General features: G+C 36.9%; 1 protein-coding gene across 1 annotated transcript; it reads right to left on the reverse strand.

The window, feature by feature from the left end:
* Positions 1 to 1060: 1060 nt before the first annotated feature.
* LOC104287421 (transient receptor potential cation channel subfamily M member 7-like) lies at positions 1061 to 8515 on the reverse strand. Its single transcript, XM_009886128.1, has 7 exons — positions 8442 to 8515; positions 5995 to 6033; positions 5294 to 5492; positions 3434 to 3647; positions 2771 to 2895; positions 2103 to 2274; positions 1061 to 1239 (listed from the first exon to the last, which is right to left on the reverse strand). Exons 3-7 carry the CDS (start codon positions 5435 to 5437, stop codon positions 1061 to 1063), a joined length of 834 nt encoding a protein of 277 aa, XP_009884430.1. The 5' UTR covers positions 5438 to 5492; positions 5995 to 6033; positions 8442 to 8515.
* Between the last annotated feature and the right edge of the window lie 13620 nt (positions 8516 to 22135).

Below are 22135 nucleotides of genomic sequence, written 5' to 3' on the forward strand. Positions count from 1 at the left end.
AGGTTGCTTAATCTACGATCTTCTACTACTGCCTCCTAAAAGTAACTCAGCTTGTCTCCCTTTCCTTCCCATATCCATTTCTGAGATACTCTCAACTAAAAGGTTTTGACACAGAATACTATGTACTCACCCCCCTGAATAAGACCTGCTTCTGATCTGTTTGGTTTACTGCTACGTTAGATCCCTGCCTCCTGGTTCTGAGGCAATCCCTGCAACAAGGACCCAATATGTTCAAGGATTTATGTAAGTCTGACAACAAACTAGAAATCACTAAGTATTCTGGAGCCCAAGCTCCAGCCCTTTTATTATTTGAAACTACACTTGAAACACACAAGTGTTTTCTACACTGAACAGACATATGTAGTAAGTTCAGTTTTAAGACTACTCAGAAGAAACAATATAGAAACTCTTTATGATCACTTTTCAAGAAAAGTTACCACTATGCAACAGCTAACTGCATGAAAATATTTCCATTCAATGGAGCCAAGTGGTATTTTTGAACAGTTTGGTAATACACTATTCTCTATATTATTCTCACATCTCTGGAAGGTCTGGTCAGCTCTGACATATGTTGAGCAAAACTCTGTTGTGCACACTTAAGAACAGTCACAATTATCATTTAAGTTACTGTGGCTTAGTTAAAATTTGAAGTTGAAGCGGACAGAGCATTTAAACTGAGTTGGGTCCTCTAGTTACAATGGTGTAACAGAATTACAGCACATAAGTGAAGTTACACATGACATGTTTCCCTTACTTCAGGATATTGGTGTGTACACTTTTCCTATGCTTTTTGTAAGTATGGCTAAAGCAAGCATACACTACAGAATTTGGTGCAACTGGTACAAGGTATGAGGGAGAAACCTAAAACTAGAAAAGAAGTCTTGGTCTTTAGCCAGAACTATTACTGCAGCCAACCTGGAAAGCTACATCACAGGCAAGATTACACTGTCTGCTTTTAGCTTTTGTCTTTCCACAGATAAAGCTCTTGCACAAATTCATTAAGGAATGGTCTCAAAACCCATCTATGTATGACTGATAGTTTGGCTAGAAGTGCCAGGACTTACCCTCCCTCCTCTGTTTGCTTGTGAACATACGCCAATATGTCTGCAGCTCTACCAGTTCCTTCACATACTACCACCGGCACAGGAGGACTTTCTTGAAGGAAGTCTAAAACTGTGAGTATGACGTTGGGGCCACCTTCGAATACAAGTGCCACCACAGGCACACCTTGGCCAATTCCTATAAAGTTGCAATTAAGTAATAAAAACCAGACAATGTTGTAAGAGTATAGGGAAAAGATTGATTTTACATATTTAATTAATCAAGTATGTCCCTTCTATTGAGTAAATATTAAAATGCTGCCTGCCAGACATTTTAACCATTGTGAATACACGGTTTCAAGCACTGTTTATACTTTGAGCTAGAAGGAAAGCACTGCAACGAAGCTGATAAATATAATGGAATACAGTCTACAAAACAGAAGAGATTCTTCACAGAAATACTCCTGAAGTAATGTAGAAAAGTGAACATCTCTTCTTTAGATAAGTCCCCTTCTACCTTCCCCCCAAAGAGTTTCCAAAGATGACAACATGTATACAATTTGAACATAGTTACATGGAAACCCTCTACTGACAGGGAGTATTGCAAAAGCATTCCTAGAAGAGAAAAAACACAGATGTGTTGCTCCATAATTGGGAAAACACCAAAAGAAGTCACGGCTTCTTTGCACAAACACAGATGATGTTTTACAAAATCAATCGCCCTATTGTGAAACGGCAAGTGATCAGTGTCAAACCCATGAATCAATCAGACCAGTAAGGCCTGACAACATACTAGTAACTCAAGTGAGATACGTTTGCTTTGTCGAAGCAAAATTGACAACTTTATTCAAAAGAACTCTTCCCTCTGGTCCTAGAGAAATCCTAAATCTCCCAGCAATATCTAGGGTCCAAAGCAGCAGCTGAAATTTGCAAAATAGTTATTCAGACTTGAGACATAAACAAAACACTAGTTTTACTACTTTCTCATTTGGATGTTTGGTTCAAGTACCTTTGTCATTAAAGCAAAGTAAAACTCAGCCCTCAGGGATCAGAATTACTTACTTGCATGGATCCGTTGCAAATTAATAGTTTTTTCCAGTTCTCTCCGCAATTTAACTTCTGCTCCATACTTTCCAACTGTTCCATCATCCACCAGAATGAAATGGGAATGGAGGTTATTTAGGACGTTTAGTTTACTTAATGGGTTTAACAAGGTTTGATATGGAGCAACCACCTAAGTATAAGCACACAACAACGTCTTTTACATATACAGATTCAAATTTGTTTCTGTGAAACTTAACTTTTTGTCTAGACACAAGAATTGATGGCTCAACAACAAGCACAACAACTTTAAAAAGGTTTCTTTGAGGAAAACTTGTGACTGCTCTGGCAAACAGTAGCATTGAAGACTCTGCATCAAATTTTTTCAACTTATTGTCCTCTGTAAACATGGATTTTCTGTAATACTTCAGTATTTTTTTTATCTGATTCAGCAGTATCAGTAGGGGGGGAAACGGATTAAGTACTTGAGAACAAGCTCCTCCTCTAGTACATTAGCATTTTGCAACTTGTTTACACTAATTATCTCAGATGAGTCACAGACTTAAACGTATCTTCATATTAAAGCAAGTACTCCAATGATGCAAAGCAAGTGAAAAAACACGCTTGAGCAGATTTGTCAAAAAATACGTCAGGGAAATCATTATTTCAATTAGGTCATTTATCCTTACATCTCTTCCAACAAGGTCATTTCTGTTTTCAATCACTCCCCACGGAGCAATCCCAATAGTGCAAATCTTTCGAGATGATCTGGAAGCATGTTCTCTTAAAGCATCACCAACATGTTTTGCAACACCTGTTTGTGCACAAAAAGATTTCAATGTCTTGAATGTCGCATCTTATTAAGAAATACAACTATTAAATTAGTTAACTGGGCCTTTAAGGATCTGGGAAGTAATTTGACACAACATGAAAGAAAAAGCACCATTCTACATATACCAGAAGGAAACCAAGTACTATATATCACTAATTCAACAAAATAAATATCAGTCTAGTAAGAACTAAAGAGTTTCCAGTACATTACTGTACTTGTTTTAACCACATTAAGTTTCTCCTCTTGCAGTTTCAAAAACACAAAACAAACAAAACCACAAAAAAAACCCAAACCAAACCAAACAAAAGGCCCCACAACCCAAAAAACCCTACCTTTGTGTTGTTTCTCTTTGCAAGACAAAACAGCAGCCCACTTCCAACTCCATGTGTTCAAAATGCATTATTATAATTTCACTTGACCAAACTCAGTCAAATCTTCCTTAAGATGAAGCTATGCATCCATTAAATCTTTTGGCTCTTATAAACCATAATCCAGTTAACATTCATTGGTATTTCTTTACCTGTGTTCACTCCTCCAGTTATAATCCAGGCTCCTGTTGTTACTGCAGCTTTAATAAGACCTTTGCCAAGCAACTGTTTGATGCGTGGGTGAAGTTCAAATTTCTGCATGCCCCCATGTACAGATATAACAAGCTTCGGCAACTCCATCTGCCATTCTTTAAGCATAAGTTGCAGAATAGCTTCAGGCTTAGTGTCATACGACAATCGCACATACTGCAGGCACAAGAAAAGTGTTAAAAAGTTCGTAAAAGAAATCATCACAGAATCAATGAGTAAAAAGAAGAACCAGGATGTACTTCAGGATATATTATCCTACTCCTGGCTATGAAAAATTTAATTCACCTTCTCAAAACAGAGGAGATGCAATAAATGAACAAGCTTAATTTATGTCCTCCAGAATTAAGGGCAAGACAGTTAACAATTTTGAAAGTAAGTTTTGGAAAGGCAACGACTACAGAAAGATTATGTTATTCCATCCTACTGGCACAGTGACCTAGAAAAGTGAGTCTTTAGGAAAGCACTGGATGATCTCTAAATTAGATGAAATTCAGGAATATTTATAAAAGTTCTGCCATCTACTGGGGAGAGGCTTGCACGTCTTTTGTGAAAAAGTTTTACAGACAGTTGCTTGCTTTTCTTCCTCTATTCCTGGTGGGAAGGAAAGCTACATTCTTTAATAGAAAACTTCAAAACTAGCAGCTTTTTAACTTGCTATGTTTAACAGCATAAGATTAAGTATATGGTTCATCAGCTGCATCTTTAATACCAGCTATTCAATAAGCCCTACCTAAAACAAGTTCTAACTTAAAAAACATCACTATTCCAATAAACTGGTTTTAGCAACCCCATTAGCACTCTGCAGAAGTAAGCACAGAAATGGGTACAGACAGCTTGTTATTTCTGTACTCCTAGAAAAGGATTTGCAGCAATTTTAAGCTATACTAAGCATACAAAGGAACACATACACTGCTACTACCAACACGAAAGAATTCTGCTAAGAGCCCACAGAGATGATTTCTCCAAGAGCACTGGGCTCTCCCTGGGGGGGCTCCGCTGGCCACATAAAGAGCACACCTCCCTCATTCAAGCTCTTCAGTTTGGCCATAGGAGCCACACTACATCAGAACCCCTTGCAACTTACAACAGCGTGAGCATTAAATCGTTTCCACCACAACGAGAAATCCTTTACAAAATGGTTGCGGAGAATATGTCGGAATTTCCAGTTTTCTAGCCTCTCCAGTACATGTGCACTTGTGAATTAAGAGCTGGTTTCCAAAACTTTGATTTATTGGTATGCCTGTTTTTAATGCCTTCTCCCAAAAAACTTAGTTATTCTGATCAGTATGATTATGCTTCAACAATTTTGAACAAATCTACTAAAGCAGAAGATTCCACATCTCTCCATAATTTTAAATTATTTTCCGAGTTTGAAAATTATGAATAGAGGGTTAAGACAGCAGATGCTACTTAACAGGTCCTATAAAAATTTAACAGTAGTGAGTAAGCAAGCAGCATAAATAAGCTGTATTTTAATGAAGTTTGAAACTGAATTCTTAACATAATGTTTTGCTGAAGTGATTGTGAATTCTGATCACCATTTGCAATTTGAAGGTAAGCTTGTCCATGAATACAACTAATTCTGATAGACCTGAGCAACTTTTGTTATGAAAAATAAATTAAAATACAGAAATTAGCTAGAATTCAGATCTCAATAAAAAAATAGTAGAATAGTAGAGGGCACTGGTTTGTCACAATATGAATGACATTGTGTTCAGCCTCCAATTTCAAAAGTTAAATTAAGCATCCACCATCTAAATCAACAAGTTTACAGTAAGAAAAAAAGAAAACATCATACGTGCCTTAGCCCTGTAAGAATGAGAACCGCCTTGAAAGTTGATGACACCGTAAGCATCAGTAGAGGTCTGTTCTGTATGTTTTTCCACTGACCATTCTTCTATTTCTTGATTATAATTTTCACCCAGCTTCACATCGGAGTATTTCATAGCAAGACTTGCAGTAAAACAAGCATGTTGTCTGACCAAGCGGCCACAACAGCACCTGCACCCAACCATATCATTTAGAATACTTCAGTAAATAGTATTATTGGGAGACGAGAGAAGAACTTTTTATCTATAACAGAGATATGTCAGATTTAGAAAGCAAAGATTTTAAATGTCGTATAAACCTCTTTTCTAGAGCAAGCCTTGTTGCCATCAATATTTATAGCAAGAATTAATTACAATAAATTTTTATTATGCAAAATATTGAAGCTCACTGAGATAGCAAGTTGGAGGCCAGTAGAAACTGAGTAGTCAGGACACAGAAAACTGGTTCTTTGAAGACATAGAATTTATATAACATTTATAACTGTGATTTACATATTGCAGACAGTTCTCTATTCACTGCTTGTATTTGTTTCATTATTTCATTCATTCATATTCACCTTTCACTGACTTGTCATTTGCAATATTTATCAAAACTTTTTAAAACCCTATCGTGAAAATGCTTGTTTAATGGAAAAAAAATATTCATAAATATTGTAATTACAAAGAACTCTTACCTGACAAGTTGCTGACAAATCTGACATCCTGGAAGGCATCTATAAGAAATTTTTAAATATATGAGTAAACTTCAGCTTCAATTTTAAGCAGCAGTGGGGGAGAGACAGGGACAGACACACCCACTCACACCACTTCATGTGTGAAAAAAGGAGGTCTCCAGTAAATGGAAAACATGCTACCCAAGTTTGCCCATTTTTAACATGCTAACTTGTCTGGCTTTATTTTACATGACTGTAGTACACTTGGCAAGTAAAAACACATAAACATGCAAAAGCTTCAGCCACATTTTCAGGCTTTGAACCATCAATATCTCAGGCCCAGGAATGTTCCAGAATGGATTACCTGAGGTACTCAAACTGAAACATTTTGCTAGATGCCAAGAAATTACTTACAGACCGGCATTTTCTTGGACTCGTTCTAACTCTACATTGTTGAATCTACTCTACAAATTCATCCTTTCAATATACATCCGAGTTGAACTCCCTGTGTTGGAAGGTTATTTGATCATTTCTGATTTGCATGGACAGAAAAAGACACATTTGAACAAACTTGATATAGTAGTGTCTTTACATAAATTTTATTATATAAAAAGAATTCCTTATTTCTACCCTCTTATATCTTAAACACTTGTGGTGTTTTCCTGCTAACAGCTTTCTTAACATTTAAAATTAGCATAGCAGATAAATTTATACCACTGTTTTCCTTAATTTTCATAAGCAGCCGTTAACCAATTATTGTTAAGAGCTAGTATGCAAAAGCATACAAACAGAGATGTTATACAGTAGACTTAAACTGTTTTCAGACTTTGAGCATAAACAATCTTTTAATTTTGCCCTTTAGAGCAGTTACATTCTGCTATTTATCATCTACGTTTTTAATACTGAACTGTAGCTTTAGATCTTCTCTAACAGTTAATAAAGTGTAATTATCTATACTAAAAGGTACTGATCAACAAAACATACCGAATACTGTCTACATTTGATTCATTTACGCACAATTCACGAACAACATTAGGCAATTCTTACAAACTGAAGGACAAAATCTGATGGGAAAGTTGTAAAGTCCATTGTATGCTACAAATGGGTTAAACTAAAAGGGCAAGTGTTGAAGATCATTTTGTTCCTTGTGAAATGCTCTGGAAATTTTAACAGCTTCCTAATTACTTTGTTTGCATTTGCAAATTTTCCATGTGCTACAATCATGGCTATGAATTCTAAAGGCTTCTCATGTCACATGGTTTAAAGGAAAGTGGTGAATTATTTACAATAACTTAAAAATTTTACAGCATTTACTTTGTTCTTTCTCTGCCTAAACCCAAAGTTCTTAAAAGAAAAATAATACTCTGCCCCAATAGAACAAGAGAGATTTATAACTTTTTTCATGGAAAAGATTGAAATAGAATTTCTCTGAAGTTCAGAAGAAAAGGTTTCTCAGCTGGTCTCAAATACATGATGCTAAAAAAACTCAACAACCAAAAATCTGATCTGAAATCCATAAGGACAATAGTAAACATTTTGGGGAAACAAAACTGTCTTAAAAATACCAATTTTGAACCTATTTTCAACTTGATTTTATTTAATCTGTGACACAGATGTCATCACTATGCATATCAAGTTCAATCATTGTAGGAACTCTTAAATTATATCTATAACACTTAGTGAAGATAACTCTACAAATTAGGTATGTTAGAGGTATCACTAACTCACTTAATTTCACGTCTCTAATTTAGCATAAGATAAAAGCAGCATGCAAGATATGCAAAACATTCCTCATTAGTCTCAGCCTCCCCTCCAGAAATATATTTCCCCATTTTTCAGCCTCATTTTTTTCCCTTACAGAACTTAAGGATGAAAAACTACTAGTTACCACATGAAATCTCTTGATGCCCAAACTATTCTTATTTTATCTGTCTTCCCTGGAAGCAAATATTTCTTCAGCCTTTGTTTTGTAATTTTTTCTCCCACCACAATTCTTGTTTTTCTTTATTCTTCAATGAATTCTTCATCCCTTTTTCCTGCACTGTCAGGTTTATTTTTACACTTCACCCTACACTGACACTGCTGTTCTTTAAATTCCAATAGAATATATTTCTATGAAACTTTCTGACTTCAAAACTATGCCACCAAAAAAAAAAAAAGTTACAAAACCCCCACCCTGTAAACACATCACAGACATCACTAGGAGAACTGGTAAGAAGCAGCAAAGAGAACAGGGGAACATTTATTAGTGATTTCTGCAATGCCAAAGTACTTTCAGAGAAAGAAAAGAAAACCCAAGCGAGACATAAAGAGTGGCAATGCCCAGTCACAAAAATATTAACCAAAGACACAGTATTTTACACAGATTGAGTAGTTTGTCCAAAAATCTATTATACACTCTCTTTACAATACTGACTTTTTTTAATTTTAAAGAGCAGCAATGAGTTCTTGCATCATTTTTCATTTACCTGTGGGGGTCTTTTGAACTTGGTATAATATACACACACTCCCTCTTGGTGAAAGTATTTTCTATCCAGGATTTCTGGGACTGAAAAATAAAAGGTGTAACAGTATTATAAAATACAAATCATACAACCTGGCAATGAAAAATGCTTTTTAAGGAAAGAATAATTAGAACATGAGAGGGTTTTTTTTTTTAATTTAAATATGAAGGCAACTAGCGTCTAACATAAAGAAGTTAAATTATCATTTGATGTTTTGCTGTTTCCCAAAAACTAACAAAACCATATATGACCCTATAAAAAGCATTTCACACTGCCTAAACGTTGAGAAAACCAGAATCATTACGCAACTTATTTTATACACAAATCCCTTAAAATCCAAAGTAATATTTTTCAAAGCTAACATTTACATGGCAAATATGTGCAATATCCAAATAAAGATGTACCAAAAAACCCCCAAACATTTTCAAGGTACATTATTTACCTACCTTGCTAAGAAAAAAAATAAAAAATCAGTTACTTTTTTTTTTTTTTCAAATTAACTGCACTACACTGAGATAATAATTTCATCTATTTACATCTTTATTAAAGTAAAATTTTAATCTTGAAATTGTGGGTAAGGAAGTTTTCTAACACTGTCAATCTTTTCTAGTAGCAATAAATAGGTCATAACCTTGGTTCTTCATCAAGAAACTTTTCATTTCAACAAACAAATTTAACTAGCATCTCTAAGCTGCATTTTAAGCTTAAACTTGAAACACGTTCCAAAATTACGCATGTTTACTTCTTCAAATGTTTAGCTATTCTAATAGCTGGACACTATTTCATTTCAGTTGCTTTAAACAACCATGTAACATTATCTGACATGATAAACTCAGGATTACATGCTAAACAATATGCATAATGCCCAATGTCTAGTCATGTTTCAGCAATACATTGGGAAAGGAACTCAGACATGATTTTTAGTAATTAAAAAAAAAAAAAATCTTGGGATGCCAATTCGTACCTTATGCAATATTGCTTTAAATCCTTATTAAGATTACATTAAAATTTCTTCATTGCTAACAGAATGCCCTGTTCTACATTAGAAACATTTCAGAAATTTCATACCTGTTCTATTTTACAACAAGGGGAAAAAAAGACTGATGTATATTATTCACAGGTGCCTAAATAGAGGTCTGAAGAAACTAGCTCCCCCCCTCCCCGCCTTCTCCTTTGGAGCAGAAGATTGAACTGACTTTTAACAGGCTTGTAAAAGAGAAGATTTCTTCCTCTGCCATCCTCAGTAACGTTCTTAGTTATAGATAAGGAAAGAGAAGCACGTCACTTTCCACAAAGGCGCTGGGTATTTCCTAGGACACCTGTGCCTTACACGAGCTGGGCTCAAAACAGCTTTATCTCTTCTCTACCTTTATCAGAAGATTAGCAGTGTTATAAAAATAAATTTGGTATACGTATATATGTACATTTATATATGCATATTCATACTATATGTAAAAATATACATATAGTAGATAGTCCAACTTTTTATCTTCATCACCTCACTGTATTTTTTTAACACTATCAAGTCTTAGCCTTTGTGATATGAATCCTACCGCGGGAAGCTGCTTTCTGCTTAGCTGAGTGTCCCCGCTGTTTATATGGGTATGTATTTTTGTATTTCGTTTCTTAAAACTGAGGTCTTGTATCGATCATTACTTTAACATTGCAGTAGTTTAAGCTTACATATGAACTCTGCAGATCCTCCAGAATATACAAAGATAAAGAGTAATTTAATACTTAAGTGTTTTAGTTAGCTGGCTAAAACCACACCTTGAAGCAAGCTATCACAGGCATAACATGCTAGATATTGAAATCTGAAGTATATAAACCGCAAGTAATTGCGTCAATTGCTCCATGCAATATTGTTTTATTATTAAGTGGTGATCAAAGCTGGGGACAAGGAACATGGGCTCACAACATGCAACACCACTTTTCATAATAAATTTCTGAAAATTTAAAAAAAAAAAATTATCTTAAAGAACGTACAGTTTTAACAACTAATCAAGGAATTCTCTCTATTCTTCAGTAGTCAAAGCATTTTCAGTACAGCATGAGTACATCTATGCTATTTACGAGGAGGAGGCTCTATAACGTTATTAAAACATACTTGGAACTTTTCATTTGTTAGAATTAGACTCTCTCCAGAAGCACTACTGTACAACGATCAATCTTTATTGCAAGAGATTTTATACAGAACTTGCTAATTACAGAGTCTTGTTTTCAGTGGAGGAGAGGGGAAAGGGGGGGGGGGCGGGGGGCAAACCCAACAGAGAACAGAGTGAGAGACATTTCCCCTAAACGGGTAAAGATAATATTAAAAATGTAGAAAGAACTGACACGGAGTATTGCCTTTCCTGTAAGTAAGAATTACTGTTACATAATGTTCCTGTGATGACCAGAAAAAGGAATATGATGCGAGGACACTGTTAAGATAAATTAGTTGCAGCAACTACCTCTAAGAAATACTTCCTTATCAGTTAAAGATCAAGTTAAAATAGATCAAGTCAGTAGTCAAAAATCAGTATGCAAGTTACCAGACTGTTTTAAAAAAACTGCCCACTCTTATTAAAGCTTTTTATCATCTTTACAGCAAACACAACCACACCTCTTAAACTCTGCTACCAATAATGGGGCAACTTCTGCTGAGTGTGGAGTGATCTGTTTTCCTAGTTTATTTTAGAAGGTGTACCTTACATGATGGTTACAGACCATATGTGTCAGCAGCTCTTAATTCAGTGAGCTTTGTAGTGCTGCTATTCAAGAAAAAGTAAAGGAAGGGGGGGGGGGGGGGGGAGCTATGAACCCTCCCCAAAAACCCTTAGCTTTCCAGACTCTCTCCCATGCATTTCAAATCTCTCAAGCTAAACAAAATTTAAAACTTATGAGAAAAACATTAATACAATTAATATTGCTCCAGTACTACTTTCACTATCTTTTTCTTACAGGTGAGATATCTATGCAAATTTCACCACATTAAGACATCTAAGCAGTCAATGTTGGCAGGATCTCGTCTGCACACCAAACAACCTTTAACTTTCACTTTTTGGAAGAGGTACTACAGTAACTGCTAACTCCTAGCCCCAAAGTGGCCAGCAAGGCTTTTGCTCAGTCTTAAAAGCTGTACAGGGTTATGCAAGATACCTTGTTCTGGTTCTTGCACCGATTTCTGAGCAGACAACAAAGTTCACTGTCTTTCAGTACTTCTGAAAGAACTTCAAGAAACAAAAAGCACATAGATTTGATTCAATAAGCTAGAAAAGACAGACTCACCCTGGGATCATGATTAAAGGAAATACTTTAAACTATTTCCAATAAATAAGTCCTTTCATAACAGTTTCACAAGCGTTGAAATAATTATAATTGCTATTTGAAACAAAACTTACACAAGTATTTGCTGAACTACAAACTCAAGAGAATGTGCCCAACTACAGTACTTCCAACTTCTGGAAGTATCTAAATGCCAAAATAATCCCACAACCTTTTACAACAATGGCTATTTTACCATAGCCATTTTAGTATTAGCTATTTTTGATTCAGCAATAGCATTAGCACTCCAAAGCATCAAAATAGAAATTATTTAAGTGTACCTGCTCAAGCTGCAAGGAATTCCTTATGTTATCTTTACTGAAATTCATAATGGATACTTTTAGCAAGTCTCCTCATAGAATGCAACGTTTAACACAAAGTTAACTATAATTTAATGTTTTATATATACCAGGTTACAAACGAAAAGAAGCAAAGTACAGTATGAGATCAGGTCTCAGAAAAATAAATTAAAAAAAACCAACCAAACAAACCACCAACAACCTACCACTTTCCTCCCTTCAACTCACATAAGTGTTTATAAGGAGCCTTTTGTTCAGCATATTAAAATGTTGAACATAAGAAGACAAATAAGATGACTAAGGTCTAGCAAGGCAGCAACTGAGGGACAGCAGTACAACAGAGCCTTATGAAACTACTGTGAAATTCTCTGAGTATCCAACAAGTTTGGTCTGAATTATTTTCTGTATAGAAAGTAAGCTTTCCTTTTGGCAAGATCTCAAAATAATTCGCATGACTTTCAATGAACACAAATATGGCAGGTATAAATATACTGTATGTATAGCTGACAATCATGAACTTCATGCACAAATGAGTCCTAGTTTATTCCTTCTACTCATTTGCAATGCAGTATACTGTTGGACTCTCCTAAGTTACAGAATATTTGTTACAAAACTAAAGTGTTACTTATCCTCAACAATGTATCACCCTCAAACCTGAAGCCCTGCAAACCCTCCTAGCAGTTCTGCTGACAATTTTTCTACAAAGCTGATCAGCTGAATCGGGAAACTGAACTGGATTAAAAAATAATATTCCAAAATGTGACTTTTGTGATGACAGAGATTTCAATTACTGATTGCACAGACCTCAGTTTCAAATTTAGAAGTTGTATCACTTTCTGAGGCATCTCATATTTCAGCTTTCGAATCTTTGCTTACACTATATGGCAGTTCAATATATGCAATAGTTTTTAAAGGAAAAGATCTTCCAATTTTATTTGTCCTTTATTTAAAAATAGACTCTATATTCTTTCCCCACCATCTCAAATTTTCCTGAAAGCTGAAGTTTCCATTTGGGCAAAAGAAAATACGCGGAAAGTTTCAGGAAGTCGGAAAACAAGAATATACACTGGAAACCGCCCGCAGCAGGAACACTCATGCTAGCACCGCCGTAGAGCGGTCCTATCCATCTAGGTCATCACTTACAGCCAACAAGATAAATTTCAAAATATTTCTGAGAGACATTCTGTACTAAGAACGTCCTTTAGCTTGTCTATTCAAGGAAATGTCCACTGACAAGTTACTGCTGCTTATACAGCTATACATACCGCACACACTCTTTTCATGATTTACAAGAGGATCTCTTATCTAAGAAACCCACCCCATTAAGCCGAGCACGTGCTATACCATGGGACTGAACTGTGATCCCTGCCCAGCCAACTAACCCCGAGCTGAGCACTAGGCTCCTGCAGCTATAGCTGAAAGGCAGAAATTCTAAACAAACCTTTATCTTACCGCTTTTAAACTCAATAGGTTGAATAAAACCAAATAAAGCCAAACAACCAGGATGAACAGGATAACCAATTAAGTTAATGACTATCAAGTAGTGTAGAATTCATAAAACTTCTTTTGGGAAGAGGTGCCGTAACTAAAATGTATGCCAGCTCTCATTGCAAAGACTTCCAGCAGGGGCTTCAAACCCTTCAGGCAGTAAGGACTGTGCTCCAGGCAAAAGTACCTGGACCTGTTCTTAGTACAAATTAACTGAATGATACCAAAAATGTGCGTTCCAGGACGAGCCAAGTAACTAAGCTGCTGTGTATGGGGTGGAGAGTTATCTGAAAGACAGTTATGCCCACATTTCCCAAAGAAAATACCTAAAATTCTGTATTAAAAATGCTAGCAGAGCACAACTTAGGTCCTCAAGGAAACATTTATCATTTCAAGAAAGTCTTCAGAACTTCAGCTAACATTAAGTAAATAAGCAGATGGGAGGAGAAAAGAAAAAGGTAGGCAGTTTGATGCCATATATTTGCTAACGTTTGTTTTAAACTCTTGGCTCTAGCAAACCCCAGACATTTAATTTACTTGCTTTCCTTGCAATTTAAAATTACATACCTCTATAATTACTGTTTGGGGTTGGGGTTTTGGGGTTTTTTTGGTGTTTGTTTTTGTAAAGGAAGGGGGGAAGAAAACAAAGGATTTAGCCAGCTAGTATTATGAACTATATTTAAAAGACTCTCTTCTGAAGAATAACAGCACTGTCTGTCCAGAGACTACACAACACACAGAAAAAGCTTACAAAATTTGTTCCTGAATCAGTAACTAGAACACCAGTCAATCTTACCAATTTTTTTAGTAACTTGTATAGAAAGTACGGATATGTGCAACACTAGAAAGACAAATGCCCTAAATATTATCACAATGCCAAATGATACATACTTATACAGAGTGCTTTAATGTATCCCTGTGAAGTATGTCGCTCTAAATGAGGACTGTGCATTAATCTTGAATTGTTGTTTAATCCACTACAAATGAACATTTTTGCAAGGATATTTTACCTGCAGTCTTCATCAGGACTATTCCATTATTATTCTGAAACAACTACCAGCTTCATCTACAAGAAAAAGTTGTTTCATTTATTTTTTCCCAAAACCCACTGGGCCACCTCTTGTCACAGAACCCGACCGGCTCAGACACAGACAGACCCATCGTGCAGGAAAGGTGTCTCTGCTATGTTGAAGATCCTGTTCTGAGCAGAATGGTTCACCTGGCTTCATTTGACTCACAAGAAAGCAAACAGCTCTAGTTTTCTGGGTTGAAAGACTTCTCTAGTGAAAATATTGCTACAGTCCTGAAAATACATTACTCAACAGCAAAAAAATATTGGTTTTATTTTAAATAAAAACTGTTGAGGAAGCAGGGAAGGAAAAAGGGCAGTAAGAGAAAGTCTTCTGTCAATTCTCCTGCACGCTGCATTCAGAAGCAGACCTGAAAAGAGCCAGCCAACGAAGATAGCAATCTTCATATCAATGGCTCCCTTAGTGCTGAGAACAAACCTTCAACAATCCTATTCTTTATTAAACAGTTCAGGAGATTTGCTCTGAACAGTTTTCACAGCAATCCAGGTCTCTAACAGAGTAGCTATTGTTTCATCAAGTTCTTCTCTGACGTAACGCAGTCACCACAAACTCACCAAATCCACATGCAGTTTTGGATGCAAAGAATACTTGGGATTTGTCAAAAAGGATTTTTACAGCTCTCTCAAACTTGACAACAGTGATTCCAATGTGGTATTTGGAGAACAGGCTGCTTCTGTGGGAATTTTTTCACCAAACAATCACAAAGCATAATTTTAAGCTGTTTGGGGATTTTATTTTTTTTTTTTGTAGATTCATTTAATTCAGAAGACTATAAATTCATATACAGAATTTAACATTCTAAAGTTGTTATTTTTACTCCTGATGCACCAGAATAAAACCCACAGACCTAATATATTCAGAACATTTTTATTACACTCCGACTCAATCCCCTTTACCCACACTATTGGGAAAGTTATCTTCTAACTGCAGTATAGGCGTTTCAGAGGGAAATTCAGAGCAAATCCAGCATATTTTAAAATAAATTTTAAAAAATTGTCATGTGAAGGTGCATGCTGTTCTGCAGTTTAGACCAGTCATAAAACTATCTCAACTGAGATAACATAAACACCTTCAGAGTTAAATGTCCAATTATAACAGATACAGTAATTAAATAAACTTGCCAAAAACAGAGACTATAAGACTGTGTGAGCACAGCAGATGGCATGCTATTCCTGAACATGCCTTCAGAAAAGCGAAGTATCCAGGGGGGTGTGGGGGTGGGTGAGAAATCTATGTTGATTTTTATTTCCCAACTTTCATCAACAGAATTTGGTATTTTGGTAGGAAAAAGAACACACAGCAGAAGGTAAACCAGTTTCACTGCTGTAAACTGAAGTAAGTAAATTGATTTCAAAATAGTTTACATTTGCAATCCTCCTGGCTCATGAAATACCAAGCTGAAAAATTTTAGCCCTTCTCAAGAATCTATAAATCACATTCTATGAGCTCTCAGACCAATCACATTGTGATGTATTCCATAAAGAATTTCAAAACATATACCAAAGCTATGATCTAGAAGCAACAAACCACTGAGTTTTCGAAGGAGATGAAAACAGTTCTTCACCCCCTAAAACTTACAACCATGAATGAAAGAAAAGGATAGAAAGTGAGCACATGGTAGTAACTGCAAGGAAAATATAGCTACCACTTTTCAGCCAAAATTTTTAACTTTAATACCCACTTTGTTCAAATGAGAGATTAAAAAAAAAGAAAATATGGCAAAAGTACATAGGAATGTCTTCAAACCTGTCATACAGTGCCTGCTTCTTTCTGATAGGGTCCCTTATTCAAAACCCATTTTAAGTGATGTCAAGTCACACATATAAACCAATCCCAGATCTCTTACATTTTTAAACACGCAGCCTGCTTTTCCTTCCTTATCTACAGTGATATAATTGTACAGTCTGCATCCTCTTTAGCTCTCAATACCAATGCTTTAGCTGCAGTCTGCAGTGGTTCTAATCTTACCGTTGATGCAGATTGCAAGCCTACACGCTCTCTTAAATGAGACCAGCAGGAAGGTAGTCAGCATACCTACTCACCAACATGCAAGAGAAACGATGCCAAGCCTTTTTAAGTGGGTCAAATAATTTCTGTGGGTATCAAAGATGGCCACTCTCCTTGGTCCTTTCCACAGGGACTGATGGGACACACTGTGCATGGTTGCTAAAACCCCTGCACTTCCTGGCTCACCAGATTTACTCCACATGAAACAATTAGTTTGGTTCATACCCCACATTTCTGGCAAGTGCTGGGCTTACCTTGCACATGCCACACAGGGTGAATGTACAGCCAATCCTATAAACTCTGGGTTTATTTTTGGAAGGAATGAGGCTTGGGGCACACTTTCAGAGGCAAAACAATTCACATAGCCTGGATCTATTGGCTGTCCTCCCCAAGCAACTTCCAGTCCTGTCCCCATCACATAGGGAATACAAATCACAGATTTGAGGAAGGAGGTAGCGGTGTCCATCTCTGGAAATAAAGCAGGAGGAAAGGGCTCCTGGGATCAGCCAAATAATTAATCCTACCCTCAATTTGTCTCCGATTTGTTCCCAGATGAAAAAAGCTCAGCTCTGGCAACCACTATTCATAGACAGCATACAGGCTGCAAGTTCACTTCACCTAGTGCAAAGGATATATTTCAGCTTTATTTGAGTTGCAGATTTAAAGAAGGTCCTCCCCTTCTGGTTCATGAAGTGCATGAACATCTGATTAATGCATTATGTGCTGAAGCACATTACAACTACAAAAGCAACCTGGAAGGGTGGATGTTGTTGGTCTTGCTCTACTACTTTCTTAGCCTGCTCCATTTACAGGTCTGACTTATTTTTGATGTTGTACAAGGAAAGGTACTCCTCTATCATCACAGTGAAGTTTTTGGTACCTGCTGACTTAAGTAGGCTATTATTAACTCACTAGAGCAATGGAAACTTGTTATCACTAAGGGATTTTTGACATAGCTAGCCTCAGACGACCCTTTGAATATCTAAAAAAAAAAAAGCAACACCACACAACCACAAACCCAAAACCCAACCAGGAAGCCTTATGCCTGTGTTTAAATTATTACAGATCAATAATATTTCTCTGAACAGCACATGTGAGAGGGAAGAGCAAGAGAACAAGAGAGCACACTAGTGGGCATATGAAATAGGTGATGGCACCAGACCACTGCTAAGAATGATGAAATTTCACATAACTTATGTTTAGACACAGTATCAGGGAAAAACAATTTATTTTTATAATCCAAACCACTAACATTAGGAAAGAGGCCCACCAGCAAACACACAATCAAAGAACCACCTGAAACCATTTTAGAATTTTGTTCACTTTAACAGTAAGTATCTTTAAAAAAAATCACTTTGTGTAAGTTATGCAAGTCATCTCAGAGCAGAAAATTAATAATAGGTTGGTTCCAGGCTAGCATTAAAATATCAGCATTGGACGTGATGTCAGGGAGACAGAAGTTAGTCATACAACCCCTGAACTGCCTTCATTTCCTTGGTAAGGGGAGTATGGGCGTTACTCATGGACAGGATTGTGGAGGTGTGTTGGGATACATTGTCTTAACTCTTATGGTCTATGTTCTCCCTGCCTGTACACACGTTCACACCAATGGGCCAGTACTTGCTAGCTACAGAAAGGGAAGCGAACATTTTGGTCAACTCTCTACAGTAACCAGAGTTCTTGGGAGACTAGAACAGGATGGAGAAAGTAGGATGAGCTGGAGAAAAAAAAAAGCCAAAACAAGAATTTGCTGTAGTACAGTTCACCTACTGTAGAATTACAAAGACTTCATCATTTTTAAATTCAGCTCACTAACAAAGAGCTACTGGATTCACACTGGATTCATTGACTGTCACGACAGAGAAGTAGCTCGCCTAACAGAGCTAGCTAGGTCTGCAGTTGCTCAAGAGCGCATGCTGACCACAGCCCTCATCTAGGGGCATAAGTAGCCTGATAGCATTCTAGAGACATCCATGTACCTAAAATCTTATCAGAAGATAAAGTTCCCCACTAAAACTATTTAAGTAGTTTCTGTTTACTCTAGAAAAGTGCAAAGAAGAAACTTAACTGGGTTTATTCAGGCAAATGTGAAAGCAGCTAATTACCTTCTGAAATAATATACAACACTTATTAAACACTTTTAAAAATTTCCACCCTCAGATTTTTGAGGGGAACAAGCAGTTATTTGAGCTACTGTGTCTTATTTTTGTTGATCTCTCATGTGGCTAGTCTTACATAAAAATTGAGCTCTCTATCACAACCTCCTACTGACTGCTGAAATACTCCTTTACACTGATTTTCCCAGTAGCATTCAACCATTTTATTGTTAGCAGTTTTTGAAAGTCTCAACTACACTCTTACATCCCTCTTCATGAATGTTTCTTTGAATATTACACCCAGAGCTGTAAAACCTACACAATACAACGTATTGTGAGAGAGCTTAAAGTCATTCATTTTATCTCCAAGTCAATATTCAGGCTGCTAAAATGTACCATTGCACCACTTACTAAAAGCACTACAAAGCTTCCTATCACACCATCCTCATGTTGCTCACACTGCACTGCTAATTAACATAAAAGCACAGGCATGCTAATGCCTTAACTACTGATTTAAACCAAGGTCTAGCTAGCTCTAATGCAGAGGGAAACACAAGAATGTCCTTTGGAGTTTCTCTTATCCTAGTCTTACAAGGTTGCCTCATCAAACTCAAGTGCCCAAGCTAAGTATTCAACTCTCAAATCAAAAGCACAGAACTATTATCAAATACTTGTATGGACTTGAAATACTCTGATTAATCAAGCTGGACAATATCAACTAAAAAGCAGAATTATCTGTGGGGGTAAAAACTCCCTTTTTGCTCTAGCAGGGAAAACAAAATATATTTGATGAAAGGAAGATCAACTGAAGAAGAAAAAAAAATTGAATTGCAAAAAAAAAGAGATCCGTTTAAATGACTGTTCACTGACTGAAAGTATAACGAAGCAATGCAGGTAGTTCCCTAGGATGTACAGTTTACTGTCTCAATCTTATAACTTAATTTTTGTTTATTGCACAGTGATAGAGGTATCCTCTACTTAAGCACATTAAAGAAACTACGATTTTTCAGCTCTCCCACCACATGTTGATGCAGAATTGCAGGTTACGCACAGAACTGAACGACCTGCAACACATCTATGTTAAATACCACAAGCCTAAATAATCACTCAGAAATTAAATATGTGATTTTTAGAAATAAAGGAGCCTTTTTTTTTTTGCAGGTGGGGGAAACAACTAATTAAATGATACTGAGATATCATACCACCATTTGCACTTTGTAGATTTTTTTCTGTTTATTATAATTTCTTCCAGCATCCTCACTTCTAGTAAAACTCACCCATGCTGAGTGGTATGTGGCACAAAAGCTTGCCTAAGCTGTACTGGATTTATACTTCAAGCTCCTCTCTGGCATACTGTGGGAAAGGAGTGAAGACAGACAGACTATGATTCTAGAGAAACAAAAGACAACACTAAGGAGGTGGAGGTCCTCACAACAGCAAAGCCAAGATACATAGGGGAAATATTTGCTTTAACAGATGCAATTCTTCAAATTATACAGTGAGGGTGCAGTCAAAGAGGACAAGCTGAGCAAGTTACTACTCTGCCGTCCCACCCACTCCCCTGCCACTTCCCTCCCACCAGCAGTTGTGCACTAGCATTTTGGTGCGTTGATTGAACTCCCTAAACCAGCACGTTATTTCCAGGAAAGAAAGAAAGAAAAAAGAAAAAAAAAAAAGTAGGTAGCTTTGATGCGAGAGTGAACCGATTCAGATGCAAACTGGGCAGAAAACTAAGGCACAGGAAAGGACCACATGGCCAATATCAGAGTGGGAACATGGGAAGTAGGACATCCCCTTCGTAGCAGTAAGATACTGGGTTAGCAAACAGCTGAGCTGATCTAAGCATACTGTCAAGGTACATCAAAACAATCCCCCAAAGGACACCTACTCTAAGCATCCAGGAAAAGACTACAGATCTGTCACAGAAAAAGGCATTCTTTTTAAGCACCTGTATCCTGATGTTCAGGAAGGAAAGGAAGCAAAGACAATATTTCTTTATTTCTCGGAGAGCTGCCAATGAAGCAGGAACGTATTGCCTAAGGTCACACTTTAGGTGAGCAGATACCCTGGGTTTGAGAATAGCATCCATTTTCATCTGGCACTGAAGACGTTTTTTCCTAATTCATGGTATAATTAAAACCCAACTAACTCCTAATACATTAATTACAAAAGATTTTTCTTGTCCTACATGCAAGATCTTTACATTTGCCAGAAAAACCCTGAAAAATCCAGTAATGACACCCAAGAGGGTAGTCAAAATTACCAACCTCATCTTAGCAGTGCTAATTTTTCTACATCCTCTCTGCAGAGAGAAAAGAGCCGCTTTGAACACCCCTCAGTCTCCACTGAGCAAGCCTAGGGACTCACTGCCTAATTAGCTTTTGCGAATAATCCTCCCCCTCTCTGCAAAGGCTACCTATATTCTGCAGATTGTCTACATGCATCTGACCAGAAAACATTTTTCTACAACATGGAAACAGGATTTTTCTGAAGGCAGAGAAGTTTCAGTCTTTTACATTTTCTACACCAGGAAGAAAACGTAGCCCAAAGTTTACTGTATAGTGTTGTCCAGCAAAGTACTATGATTATACTAGTACCAAATATTACTCTTGTGGGCTACAGAAACACCAACTAGCACAACCAGACTGATGCATTCAAACAATGACTCGTTTGTTAGCAGCCTTCATCGCTGCAGACTATTCACCTGTAACACTACCTGGCAGCCCAAACCAGGACTAGGATGATGAGTGTTTTCTGCCCTCTTTCTTTCCCTATATAAGCAACATAAGAAGACCACATTGTTTTATTAATGCATTTAAAACAACTGCAGAGAATTTAACAGTGAAGAGTCACGGAGTTCTCCATACAGAGGTAGGATTTATACGGAAAACTGTATGCATACAAACTGTGGCTTTCCTACAGTTAAAAAGTTAAAAATTATTTTTCTGCATAAGATTTTTGTAAAAGAAACCAAGAATAAGACAACAGACCAATTGCTTAATGCGGCAAAGGCATAAATCCTCATCAAGAACATTTCTGAAGTTGGCACACACTAAAAGAACAAAGGTTAGTTAAGGGGATATTTCTGCTTTTCAATGCCTCTGGCTGCAAAGCCAGTTAATGCCAGTTTAAGAGGTTAATGTCCATCCCAGCCTCCACACCTTTGCTTAGTGCCCCTTACACAGGCCAAGGTAAGTGCTCGCAGGGCTGCCCCACGGGTTAGTCCACAGCGTAACCCCGTGCACATTTGCAGCAGCACAATTAAGGAGTCAGTAAACTATAGCTTGTTAAATCGGGAAGAGCAAGCCTCTTCCAACTAGTTCTGCATCCAAAGGGCTTGCAACACCAGAAGATGCTAAGTTCCTAGAAAG

Source organism: Charadrius vociferus, unplaced genomic scaffold (genome assembly GCF_000708025.1).
Source record: "Charadrius vociferus isolate BGI_N301 unplaced genomic scaffold, ASM70802v2 scaffold365, whole genome shotgun sequence".
Lineage (NCBI taxonomy): Eukaryota > Metazoa > Chordata > Aves > Charadriiformes > Charadriidae > Charadrius > Charadrius vociferus.